Below are 14,091 nucleotides of genomic sequence, written 5' to 3'. Positions count from 1 at the left end.
ATACATAATATATTGGTATTGTTACTATCCAATCATTTGAAAGAGGAGGATACATCTAGATACCTTGGCATCTTCTTCAATAAGGAATTTTTTTAAAAAGAAGACAAGGTATGAATTGTTAAGCTTGGGAGAAGTGAGATTCATTTAGAGAATGAAATGGGTTTGTATTGGACTTACATTTGAGAAACAGTTAACTTATCTCTTTTATTCATTGCTTAAGTGTAGCAAAATTTATTTTTTTAATGAACGTTATTCCATGTATAGGTCTTCAGCAGTTGAAGATGAAGAAGAAAAGCTAATTAAATAGAGATTTTTCACGATGGAAAGCGCTAACACAGGAATGTCAACTACCCAGTGACCACAGGACCAAAGTTATACACAGTCCTAAATCAGGAATGTAACCATTCATATAGCTCTAATAGTTAAATGGAATAACCCTAAGAAGATAACAATGACTGCAACATGCTTTTACTATATTTTGTTCCTGAACCAGATTGGACATACAGCTCCCTTTTTAAAAAAATTTTGTGTTGTTTGGAATATGAACAAAATAGGATGTTATTCTATGTAATCTATGTCAAATTTATTTTAAAGTTTATATTTTGAGCAGAGACCTATAAAAGTTTGCATATTTTTAATTTCCTCTTCCAGGATAAGAGTATTTAGACAAAAAAGATATTCAGATGAACCAGTCTGCTTTTCCCCCTTCCCAGAAAATAAGCAGTAAGATCCATATAACAGCTCTGTCAGTGCTATGGTTTCATAATAATGTTCTTGCTTTGAAGCAGTAGGACAGAATTCTAAAGAACAATTGCTTGACTCTGTTATATCTAAATTTACCTGCAGCACTCAGCAAATAGTTCTCATGCCTGACTTTTAGCATTACTACTTATTTTACAATTTATTCTGTTTGTATAATGCTGCCAATCATGTGAAATAATATATTGGATTTGTAGTTCATACCCTTGGGCAGAGGTGGAATGACTATTATTTGTTTGAGGAAATACAGATGGATTTATTCTCCAGTGCTTTCAGTGAATTAATTATCTATAGGACTTTCCATTGCTTATGCAATCAGAAATTTGTATAGATCTATTTGCTCCCATCAAAGACACAAGAGCCCTGATTAAATTCCCATAAAGACATTTAATGAGCAGAAAAATGCACACTAGGAAAAATATATTTTTCAAAATGTTCAAATAATAATTGGAACTGATTCAATAAAATTCTATAATAAAACATATTATTCTGAATCAAAACATAGTTTCAGATTTTGGCTTGTTTTCATATAATAGTTTAAACTATATTGACTCAAAATGGAACTAGATTCTTGCCTGGCATGTTAGATACAATTCCTATAATCTGTAGGAATACAATGGACAACTGTGGTTAATTTAAAAATGACACTGGAAACTTCTGGGAAAGTAAGTAATATTAATAAATATTAGCAAGTAAGTAGCATCATTTCTCACATTCTATGCACATATTTATCCATTATAGGAATAATATGAACTATATTCTTTCATAGTGCATTTGGGATAATGTCTGAATCGGTTACAGTCATATATGCCAATTTATATAATCCTTTAACAGAAAGAAGATTAATAAAATCAGTGTGTAAGTGCATATGCTCTCACACATTACACATACATCGATAATACTAGACTGAATTTCCCATAGCTGATTTACTAATACACTGAAGCACTTTTCACTCAAAATAAAATGAAAGAATCAAAACTCCAGAAAAGTCTAAACTGCCATAGCACAAAATGAACAAAGATAATTGTTTATAGTCAAAGATAATTGATTAACTCAAAGTTAATCGCACCAAACTTCATTGCAGGAACTACGACTTCAGCAACAGAGTGGTCAATGTCTGGAATACTCTACCTGACTCTGTGGTTTTTCCCCAAAAAACTTTAACCTTAGACTGTCTACTATTGACCTCACCCCTTTCCTAAGAGGTCTGTAGGGGGTGTGCATAAGCACACGAACGTGTCTACCGTTCCTGTCCTATTGTTTCTTTTTATTTTTCTTATAAGTATCCATCTCATGTATTCATAACTATGTTTATACTTATACCTGTTATCTTATAATCGCTTGACTAAATAAACAAATAAATAAATAAATAAATAATTGTGACAAATGAGCATTAATTATGTTTTTAGTTGTGTGCGCCTGAATGTTTTTGCATGAGATGCAGGGAACATTATATTTGTCATATCTATATTTTATGTTTACTTTAAATGTGAAATGCTACTGTGAAAAAGCTATAAAATGCAAGCATGTCAATGGTTTTATGATATTCTATGCAACTATCAGTGAGAAAAGTGACTAATTAAAACAGAGCTCTTAATTAATGCAAATTTTACCATGTTACTTACTTTGTTATGTTCTCAATTAAACCTTAGAAGACCAAAATCTCAACAGTTTCACTTGAGTTTCTTACTGAGACATTTCAATTTTCCAATGTTTTAGTTTATCAATCATTCTTAATATGAAAAGTAATATTTTGTTTTGTTAAGTTTCCACAGAAATAGTGCTCCAAAAATAATAAAAAAATGAAGATAGTAACAGATGTTACTAATCTCACTTGGCAAAGTCATTTTTTTCTTTACTGTTTCATATTTAAAATTTGTAGCAATGAATAGATAATGTAATCACTTACCTGTGTTAGTTCATTGCTATCTACAAGTCCATTGTTGTCTGAATCATAATATTTAAACAACTGATCCACCAATAATTTCTTCAAAGCCATGTTATCTTCAGTAATGCTTTCTTTTGTTTGTAGAATATATTTTCTGTTCTGTAGATCCAGCAGGAAATTTTTCATCTTGTTGTAATCAATAGAATTGCAGTTGTCCCCTGTCAAAACAATATCATGCTTAATGGTAATCACACCACTTTTAAAAAAGAACAGTTTTGTTTCAGTTTCTTTTAGCACAAATATTACAGTTAGATCCTGATTCATAAACATGCTTAAATATTTTCAGTTCAATATTATGAGACAGAAATTAAAACAAAGATAGAGTCGCTTGGCAGTCTGATAGCCAGCATATACATTTAAAACATAAAATAAAATAGATAATATGACTGCTCTAATCAGGTTTAAAATCTGAATTGCATTTACAAATTTGGATGTTCCAGGATCCAATATGTCCAGTCAGAAGCTCAACATAGCCCAGGGATATTGTAAGCTAGAACAATTTAAAAATTGATCCACAATTTAATTGACACCCAGAAACATAAATAATAATAGAAGGTCAAACTGCATCCACATTTAAAGAATTAGAGATTAAATTACATCATCTCAACCATCATACCATCATATCAGAAATTTAACAGTGCCAGTTTTTTTTTTTTTTTTTTACTGTGTTTAGTTTTATAGTTTTACTACGGTATTTATGCTGTTTTAACTCTTCATTGGGAGCCACCCAAAGTTGGGTGGCTATAAAGTGTTTTAAATAAAAAATGAAATGCATAAAATAACTTCATCTTTTCCAAAAGACTATATTTTTTCAGGTTGAATTGGAACAATAATGTTCACTAAACATGTGGCAGGGATTTTAAAAATTGGTAGTATTGACATTAAACTTTTTGCTTAAATTATTTCAAAGAGAAAAAATAGAAATATCTTACCTAAAACTAATCAATAAAGACCATTTTGTTAACAAAACAGAAATTACCCTTGTACAGACAAATGGATGGTAAATTAATTGTGATTGATAGTAACTAATTTTGGACCACAGTGATTATCAAATAATTTTGTAAATTTGTAATTTTGCTAAATGGATATTTGGTCACCAAATATAGCTATTTCACTTAATGTTTTAGTTGGACATCACTCAGAGTCATTCTGTGAGTGATAAGGATGGTTTTCAAATTTGATATATAAATAAATGTGCAAAAAATAATAATAATAGCACCATTGGGAAATTACTTCTGTTAAATGTTTAAACTCAGTTTTAGAGCTATAGTTCCTATAGATTTAAAGACCATAGATGAGTTTAATCTGCAGATATTAAGGAAGCTTATGCTTAAGAAAATAATTCATGGGCAAGTTCTTTATGATGGTCATTTTTTACAGTGGACTACACATTTACAATTTAGAGCAGAGTCTCACAGAATCCTTATGGTCTTAACATGAAAAGTAAAGTGGACCAGACCAATAGCAATAGCACTTAGACTTTATACAGGTCCATACTGCTTTACAGCACTCTGAATGGTTTCAATGTCAGCATCTTGTCTCCAACATTCTGGGTCCTCATTTTATCAATCTCAAAAGGATGGAAGGCTGAGTCAACCTTGAGCTGGTCAGAATCAAACTCCTGGCATTGGGCAGAGTTAGCCTAGAATAATGCATTCTAACCACTGCATCACCATGGCTCTTGCCGCTGAGGGAAGTGGACTTCAATTTTATTGAGGAAATACCATAATAATTTAATATTCAGGACCTAATGCCAAGTGCTTGTTATGCCCGTCGGAATCTGATTCGGAGGGGTAGGCCGAGCAGCTGACAGGGAGTGGGAGTGTGGCTCCGTTGGCTGTGGAAGAAACTGGGGAAGGGCAAAGTCCAGCTGGGCAAAGCAGGGGAGAGGCAGAGCAAGGGAGAAGGAATTTGGAGGAAGACCCAGGCCCACCCCCTCTTCATCCTAGGACATGCAGGGAGGAACAGAGAAGGGAGCAACGTGAGTTGCATGGCTTACGGGGGAGGAAAGGAGCCTGATTCTCTTTATTAGCTGCAGCTGGGAACACAGTGTTTTAAAATGGAAGCCGCACATAGCAAGTTGTTGGGAGCAAATCATGAATTATCTTGTATCGTTGAGGCTTATCTGTGTTCCTGGCGTCTTCCCAACTGTGTATGTTTTGCTGTGCTTTCAAGTTTGCAATTCCTTCTCCTGCCCTGTCAAGTTAATTACTGCAGCATGGTTTTTTTTTGGATTTTTAGTTACAGTTTGTATGTACTTTGTTTTCAGACTGAATTTCTTCCACTTAAAGACTGTTCCTGGGAGAGTTTTTCTCCAGCCGAAGGTAATCTGGACAAATTGGGGGCAAAGTTGGAGATAATAAAGGGACTCTTCTTGCTTATTTGACTGTGTTGCCTTTGTGCCATGCCCCGGGTCATCACAGTGCTTTACCAAGCTGTCCATGATACTACTACAGCATCATTTATGAGGGGAAAAGAAAGACCACCTCCCTAAGTTCACTGAACCGGTTATTCAAGAACATGGGAAATGTTTTTCAGGTCCAGAGGATAAACCTATAACATTGGTGTTACATTTTATGTAATGCTTCCATCTATGTAAGGTAAGAACTGCTTTTTATGCTTGTTGGACTTGCAAACAAAACAGATTTATGAGCAGCCTCTGAAACCATTTTCCCATGGATTTACAGTGATTTCTATGCACACAAGACATGAGACTTTGAACATGGGGTTGGTCTTCTTCTACTTTCTCTCTTTTGAAGATGTAAAATTTAGAAGAGAGGTGTTGACAAGAGTTACCACACTTCTATTCCAAGGGGCAAGAATTAGGCTGTGAAGACTTAGAACGGCTTTTGTGGGTTGAATTTTGACACCTCTTCCACTATAAACTTAGTCATGGATTTACAGAAGGTTTTTTTTTAAAAAAATAATTATTATTGTTACATAATTGTGCTGCATACAAAAAGGTTTGTTGGGATATCTTTTCTTTCATGGAAGACTTGCAAATGATCTCTAGCAGCCAATGATTAAAAAAAAATAGCAGTGCAATATTAAAAGATGCTCTTGCTATTGAATCTGTATCGTCCATATATTCCGAAGATAAGACTATATAGCTCAGAATGCCTTTCGATCAGTGCTATGCAAATGTCAGGCTGTTTACCAAGAAAGTTAGAAAGAAAATTGTGTAAGATTAAAATAGGTTGTTCAAGAATCAGTTTTGTGGTTTTAAAATATTATTTGCATAATCCTGGGCTGTGTTTTTATGAAATCAATTGGTCCTACTTTGATTTTTTTTTCCTCCAGGCTGTAAGCATTTGATAGAATCCCTTTGTTAGGAGTCATGAAGTTCTGATCAGTAAGACTATTAATGGCATGTTAATTGAATGGTTTTAAAACTGGCTTGAAAATTCTATACATTTCTGAGTTATCATGCCGTCTTGAGCTCTATATGCCGTCTTGAGCTCTATAATCTTCAACATATTTATCAATGACTTGGATGTGGAGGTTAAGGTAGTGTTTCTCAAATCTGTGGATGACACACAATTGAGTGGGATAGTTACCTAGAAGTCATTAATAAAATTCAAAACAATTTTGATAGATTGGATAAATAGGACAAAAATAACAAAATAAAATTCAAAAGAGATAAGCATGTGTTTTTTCACTTTGCTCTCAGCAAACAAATACACAGGTAAGAATGATTACTACATAGCTTAGTAATGATACTTGGGGAAAAAAAACCTCTTTGGAATAAAAATTGATTTAGAACTGCATATAAATTAAAGTTAATGTAACTGCAGTAACAAGAAATTCAATTTGAGGGTATACATCTATATATTGGTTACAAATTTTTTACTTTATGATGATTACTGTATTGTGCACAATTATTGGTGTCTCATATGAAGAAGGATGTAGACAAACTTGAATGTAGTTAAATGACGGCAAGAAATTCATTTGTTCATAATGTTATAATTAGTATTCCACAACTGAGAAGATGGTTAGGCTGTATAAAATTTGAGGAACCCTAAATAAATCTATGACTCAGTAAATCCTAAAGCCATTACATCAATTGCACCATACTCTTTGAGAATAAACAAACTCAGTCAAATAAGCTTGTTAATAAAACAGTGTATAATACAAGTCATAAGGTTACTTTAGGAAAAGTATGTTTTTAAACCTGATTCTCATCCAAGTAGTAATTAATATGCCACCTCTATGATATAAACGCTTACAGGAGGGTTAGATTCAACCCATAGCAGGTGGTATTGAATTGCATTTGGAAGCAATTTAGCAGCTCTTATAGTAGTGGTGTCGACATGGATGAATCTAACTGCCAGACTGCCACATGCTGTAGCAGCTGAAATTTCTGGACAGTCTTCAAGTACAGCCCATTCACAATAAATTACAATGTTTACACCTGCAAATTAACAAGGGCATTCCTGATTCCAGAATGCCTGCAATTGTCACAGCAGATCTAATTGTACAATTCAGCTTCTACCTGTTGTTCAGATAAGAGCTGTGAGACCAGAAGGAACTCCAAACTGTGAGCCAGATCCATTCATGGGAACGAAACATACTCAAAATTAAAAATTAGACCAGCTTCAGATTCTGATAGTATTTGAATCCTTAGCCACTCCAGCTTCTCACACTGGTTGACCCTAGCTCTTATTGTCCCCCTCCCTTCCACAATTCATCACTCAGGAAAAAGAACCACTGCAACATAGTGTTCCTATCTCCCAACCCCCTTTTCAGCTGGCCCCAATATATACTATAGATCAAGCTATAATCCTATAGATCCTATTCCCCATCTAATAGGGCAACCAATTGTTTCCAACTTATTTATATTCTGCCTACTTCAGAGGATCACATTCTTATTCAGATGTCTTCCAATTCATGCTAAGTTTGATTATATCTGATTACTTCTGCAAAATACTATTGTTCTTCATTCTTACTAATTTACTATGCACAGTGCCATATGTCATACCAATTTACAATCCAGAAAGGTAGTCGATCATTAGGATATGGTGCATCAAAAAAATAATAATAGAGGCTTCCTAGTCAATTACTTGTAAGATAACTAAGTTTGAACTCACTGGAGAATATGGTTGATATGGCTCCCTGCTTATGGAATTCTCACTGCAAAAAAATATTCCTTGCCCAAGGCTATCCTTTAACTGTTTCTCTGAAGAAAAAGCTTCTTAAATCTCTTCAGATAACTGTTATTATTTAATCCATTTTCTCTGGATCCAACTATTTCTATTTCTGTTTCTAAGGGCTATATTTTATATTAGATTTTCTAATATTTAAGCATATTATTTAGATGGTATCATTTCAGTCAGATATCATTAGTAAATTCCTGCATCACATACCTGTTCACATCACTGCTTCTGAATAATATTTGTGGTCAGTTAAAAAAAACAAAAAACACAGGTTTTCTAGTTCACTCAGAAACTTATACAAAACTCATCAATATTTAAACAACTTGCTAGGAAGCCTGCCATGATGCACATTATACAAAATAATAGTGATCATTTAAAGGATAGATAGATAAATAGATAAAATAGATAATTTACAATGTTATAAAATAAATTTTAATTTTCCATTTGCAAAGAATCCTAACAATGCATGAGAGTAAAAAGAGAGTTTTACAGAACATCAAAGGGATTCTCCTCCACAAAGGGATTCACTAAAACACTCCATGAGAGTAAATATGTGATCCAGATTAAAAACTTCTGGTGGCAATACTGTTCTTAGTATATTCTGAACAGTTTATAATATCTGGAGATTTTCCCAATGTTCTGCCTTAAATCTTTTTTTTTAAATTAAACTTGGTGATAATCAATTTAATTTACAACTTTAAAGACTGTCTACACAATAGAGAAAAATAATGTATTTATTAGGAGAATGTATATGGCTGCCCAACTCATTCATGATGACTCAGGGTTATTTACAGAAAGAAAACCCCAATTCAAAATCCAGTAAACCCTCATCCTCCCTCCTGGTGACAACAATCAGACCAACCACTTGACGGCTTTGTATCATCTTGGATCCCCAGTCTCACTGGCAAAACCATATTTTCGTTACCTTTTGAGAGACCAAACTTATTTCTGTAAGGATGATGTTCCACAAGGAGGCAGTCACTGTGAGAAAGGCTTTTCTTTTTTGTGTCATTGGATGGATCTCCTTAAGAGAGGGGACCCATAATATACTCTGCTTTCCTGATCTGGTGAATTGGATAGAGATAGATAGATAGATAGATAGATAGATAGATAGATAGATAGATAGATAGATAGAGATGGATGGATGGATGGATAGATAGATAGATAGATAGATAGATAGATAGATAGATAGATAGATAGATAGGAAAAGATGGTCCTTCAAATAACCAGACCCCAGAACATGTAGTAAAGATTGTATTAATGGAGATGCAAATAGAAAAAAGAACATTTAATTAAAGCACCCATTTTAAGGTGTCCAAAGATTTTATGTTCTGGGAAGAAATAATTGCATATATTAGTTAGACTCTAAGACAAAGTTTAATATTTTCTTTATTATTTAACTTTGTCCAAAGATGTACTATATAGAAATTGACTGCTGGACAACAGAAATTGATTCTTTGAGCCCTTCTCTGTACCCTTCCTGTAGTGTACTTATGTATATACTTCAAATACCGCATTCCTATTGGGTAGTTAACATAGCTTAACGATTGGTAAAAATGACAGTTTTGGATTGGCCGCCTAAGCAGCGGGAAGTTTGAATAAATGCCATTGGTTGCGAGCCGCGAACAGCCGCTATAAAAAGGGCTGCCGCGGCTCGACTTCAGTTGAAGTTACTGAATGCTAATAAAGAGCTGAATTCAACTCCAGTCTTCGAGTCTTTTTTATCTGGCGATAGAACACTGGCGACGAAGGTGGGATCGGTGGAACAAAGACCGTAAGCACGTGGCAACGACAGCCGAAAAACCCACGAGATGGCCGGCAACAATTCGCCACCCGCACCTTTCAACCCAGCTGAAGAAGACTGGGAATCATATATTGACAGGTTCCTGATGTTTTTAGAAAGCAATGAACTGCAAGGAATCACTGATCAAAGGAAGAGAGCTGTGTTCCTGACGCATTGTGGCCAGATGGGGGGGCATGCAAGTTCCTCATGTTACAATGGATGAAGCCAATGAGCTGGGATACGCTGTGTTCCATCTATTGGGAGACATGTTCTACGGGGGGCCCACAAGAGGCGAAAATTGGGCTGGCAGACAAGGGACGGGGGGGGCATGCAGTTCCCAACATGGATGAAGCCATGAGGGATCGTATAGTCCTCGGATTGAGAGACGCTACCCTACAGAGCAAACTGCTAAACCATCCCAACATTACCGCAAATGAAGCCATCGCCGAAGCAACTGCAGCCGAAGCAGCAAAGAAGTCCGCGGCAAAAATGTAGCAGATGACTAGTGTTAAGCCTGGATTCCCCAACGGGTGTTAAGGAAAACAAACTAAACAGAACGTGCAGCGAAGTCAGATAGGAAGACAGGTAAATGTGTGAGATAAGCCTTCTCGTTAACACGCAGTAAAAATACAGATACGCTTGTGCTATCAAAATTATAATTTATTCCATTTAATTATAGCATAGTCATTATAAACAGTCCATTAGTCATATACCAAATTCAGTCAAGTCTTGTCGAGGATACTCTAATTGCAAAGTCCGTGTCGAATAGCCAGTGTCAGTACACATATAATAAATCTGTCCAAAACTTATCTTCTCTCCGTTGAGAAATATCTTCAAAGTAATCCAACACTTCTTCTCCTCCCCATCCAGCAAGAATGCAGTCTTCAATAAGCCAGCCAGTAATTAGGGATCAGTAAGTCAGCGAGAGAGAGCTGCATTGCCTCGCTTCTTATATAGTGCTTTTACAACTGCACCCTTAATTACATTCCTTTAGCTTAAAGTCACATACACTTTATCTGACAAACCATGATTCATCATTTTATTATCTTTACCCAAAACAGTTAGGGTAAAACAATGTTATCCCTAACAACTACAACCAACAGCCCGAGCCAAAATAGAGAAAAGAAAACAGAAGGGGGCCAGAAGCATACTACCACAACCTCTCATCATGAAGATATTGAATCATCAACAGAATCCGAAGAAGATGAAGAGGTAAACAGACTCCACTCAGAAAGAAACAGGAGAGAAAGACAAGGGAGAAAACCTGAGTTTCAGTGTGCCGGAGAGTATTGCCAAGAGAGTAGTTCTCTAAATACTGGAAAGGAAAAATTAATTTCCAATAATTTCCCAGTGGATTAAGGACCTGCTATTATTTAAGATTTATGATTGAATTGTCTATATATGGAGAGCATGTATGGACAATTACATGGTCACATTTTACTGAATCTGTTACATAAAATTCCAGTATGCAATATTGCATATATGCCTGCTAGTTATTAGGATCTTGGAGTCTTAATGGACAATCACTTAAATATAAGGCAACAGCGTGCTACACAGCCAAACACCCCAACATTTTCCTAGGCTGCAAATACAGAGGGATAGAACCAAGATCATGTGGCATGTACCACTTTATAATGTCTTTCATCTCTTCTGTTAGTAGACAGAAATGGAAGAAGGTATTTGTCCTGAGTTAGAAAACAAAGATTCCAAGCATAGAAACAATACAAGAACAAAACTAAAAATAAATAAATTCAGAAATGCCAAATAATTATCCACACAACCACAAAAAATGCAACAGAAACTTTAAAAAACCATGCTAAAATTTCTAATGTTATAACATTAATGAGTTTGCCATGGAAGAATAGACCAAAATACCTATATACCAAATGAAAGACTTATTTCTAGAAAAAACAGTTGCAGCTATTGTAGCTAAATATGTTTAATTCAGTTACTGAGTGAATGATTACTTATTTACAAAATTTATAAGGAACCCAGTTAGGTACATAATTCTGGGAAGAAAACAATAGAGTGTGATGAGCATCTCATATTGATATATTATTTTTCATTTATAAAATAAATGAAAAAAGCATGAACTTTGACATGATTTGTTGGCTCAGATTCCCTTGCTCACCAGGATTTCCAGGAAGGTAAAAATAGCAAAAATATACTAAAATTATGGAAGGGAGGCAGCTAGTATTAGTCCTCTAATAGGCATGGAAGCCAACTTGATGTCTTTGAACAAGTTACTCTCTTTTAGAACTAAACAGGGAAGTTTTAAAAAATCAATATTTTTTACAAACCAAATTGTACCAACATGATACATTATGTTCATAACCTTCAATGTAGTAGATTAATTGAGGTCACATGCACACTTAAAAAGGAATAAGAAAAATCTTAGCTAGGGTAATTATATGGAAACTGAAACAAATGTCAATAGATCTTGCATTTATTTTTTCCAATAATACACAAAATGTAATTTAGAGAAACTATTACCTGAAAATCTAGTAATGGCTACTGGTTCTATGGATTTAAAAAGTAACAAATAATTTCTTAACAAATACATTAAGAGTGAGACCCTCATCAACCTTTATATTCAGAAGTATTATTAATAATAATGCTGGATTCAAACTATGGAAAAAATCACTTTCAAATAAACCTCTAAGAAGAGTCCCAGTAGTCAATGTTGGAAACAAATATAAGATTCAATGAAACTGACCACTCCAGTAATCTGCTTCACACACATCTGCTTCAAACACATATTAGCTAAAGAGTTTCTCAGTGCCACTTGATGGGATATATACTCTTTGTTTATGCTATGTTTATAGAGCGGTTGAAAAAGTCTCATTCTTATGCCTTATTGCCTACAGGTAATCCTTGATTTACAACCAGAAATGATTCTGGAATTTTGATCGTAAGTCATAGCGATCATAAGTCAAGTCACCATGTGACCAGGCTCCATCTTATGATTTGATTTATGACAGCCACTAAGGGAGTCACTACAATAGTTAAGCAAATCATATGGTCTTAAGTGAATCACATGGCAGTAAGTCCAAATCAAACTTATCCAATTGGAGGCTTTTTTTTTGCCAAAAACAAGTGCAAAATACAATCGTGTAACCATTATATGCTGCAATTGGTCATATATTCAGGTCAGTTACCAAGCACCTGTAATGCAATCATGTGGCCATGGGAGTGATGTGGCAGACATAATTTCAAGGATGAATCATAAGTAACCTTTTTTTTTAATTCGTGTAACTTGAAATGATTGTTAGACAACGGCAAGGATTAACTGTAATTACTATCTAGAAATAACTGTCTCAGATCTTCCTACAGCTATGCCAGATTATTTCATGAAGTGGGTTCATACAGCAGTTTGGAACCAGATACTTATCCCAGCAGAGATGAACAGTCATCCTGGCAATGAATTTATTTAGGAAACATTCCATGCTTTCTTATACTGTATCAACAAATATAAATATTAATTTTAGGCAAAGCATAGGCTAAAATCTATATTCATGTCACATTACTATAGATATAGTTGTGATATTATTTCCAGAAGCATGACATTATATGTTATTTAAAACAGAGCAATGTAAACAGATTATTATAAGAAGTAGGGAAAGTGTCTTGTTTAATGTGATTGCTTTTGCCAGCTGTTCATATTTTTCATCCTTTCAGGCAGCCAGTGATGTAAATAGCCAAAAGAATGCCACTCTAAAATAATGGCCCTTTTCATTTCCCACTTCACATCCCTTCGGAAAAATTCACATATTCTCTCAATTGCTCATTGAAATACAGCAATTTCTAACTTACAACATATCTAAGAAGTATGCATGCAGGCTAACTGGCTGCCCCAAAAGCATGAAAGTGAATTCCTGCTTGTATAAAGGATTGAAAAGACTTCTATTTTCTTTCTGCAGCATCTATCTCTCCCCAGATCCAAAATTTCATATGCACAACCTGAGCATTTGAGACTGCATGGTGGTTTTTGCAAAAAAAAAAAGAAAAAAAGAATACCACTTATTTTCAAATTATTTAGTTAATTGACTAATGACATATTTAAATTATGATATCTATTACTCCATTATTAACATTTAATTGTGTGTATTGAACTATATACAGAGACTGTCATGTTTGTTGTTTAAAATAATGGAAACAAATCAAAACAGATTATCAGATAGTGGGATATATGATATTAAAGGTGGGCAGATGACAGTAATCTTGGCAATGGCTAGTGTCCTTACTATTCAAGATGTGTGATTAGTTTCTTTGTTTTTGTTTTCTAATGTTTGTTTCTGCCTTTAAGTCAATCTAACCTTCTGATTGGATCCCATGGAGAAATCTATGCAGTTTTCTTAGCAATATTTTTGAATGTGGCTTGTCACTACACTTTTCCTAAGGCTGAGAGAGAGAGTGACTAGTCCAAAGTCCCCAGCTGGCTTCAATAT

General features: G+C 34.5%; 1 protein-coding gene across 6 annotated transcripts in view; it reads right to left on the bottom strand.

The window, feature by feature from the left end:
- FSTL5 (follistatin like 5) overlaps positions 1 to 14,091 on the bottom strand; it is a 389,133-nt gene that overhangs the window by 162,834 nt on the left and 212,208 nt on the right. For all 6 annotated transcript variants that reach the window (XM_087963650.1, XM_026675826.2, XM_087963651.1 and 3 more), the window contains one exon: positions 2,669 to 2,865. In XM_087963650.1, the coding sequence (XP_087819776.1) occupies positions 2,669 to 2,865 (197 nt within the window). The remainder of the gene's footprint in view (positions 1 to 2,668; positions 2,866 to 14,091) is intronic.

The sequence above is a fragment of the Notechis scutatus genome, chromosome 4 (genome assembly GCF_049901735.1).
Source record: "Notechis scutatus isolate UNSWTSFEM ecotype Mainland chromosome 4, rNotScu1.2, whole genome shotgun sequence".
Lineage (NCBI taxonomy): Eukaryota > Metazoa > Chordata > Lepidosauria > Squamata > Elapidae > Notechis > Notechis scutatus.
This window is presented reverse-complemented; position numbering and strand designations above follow the sequence as displayed.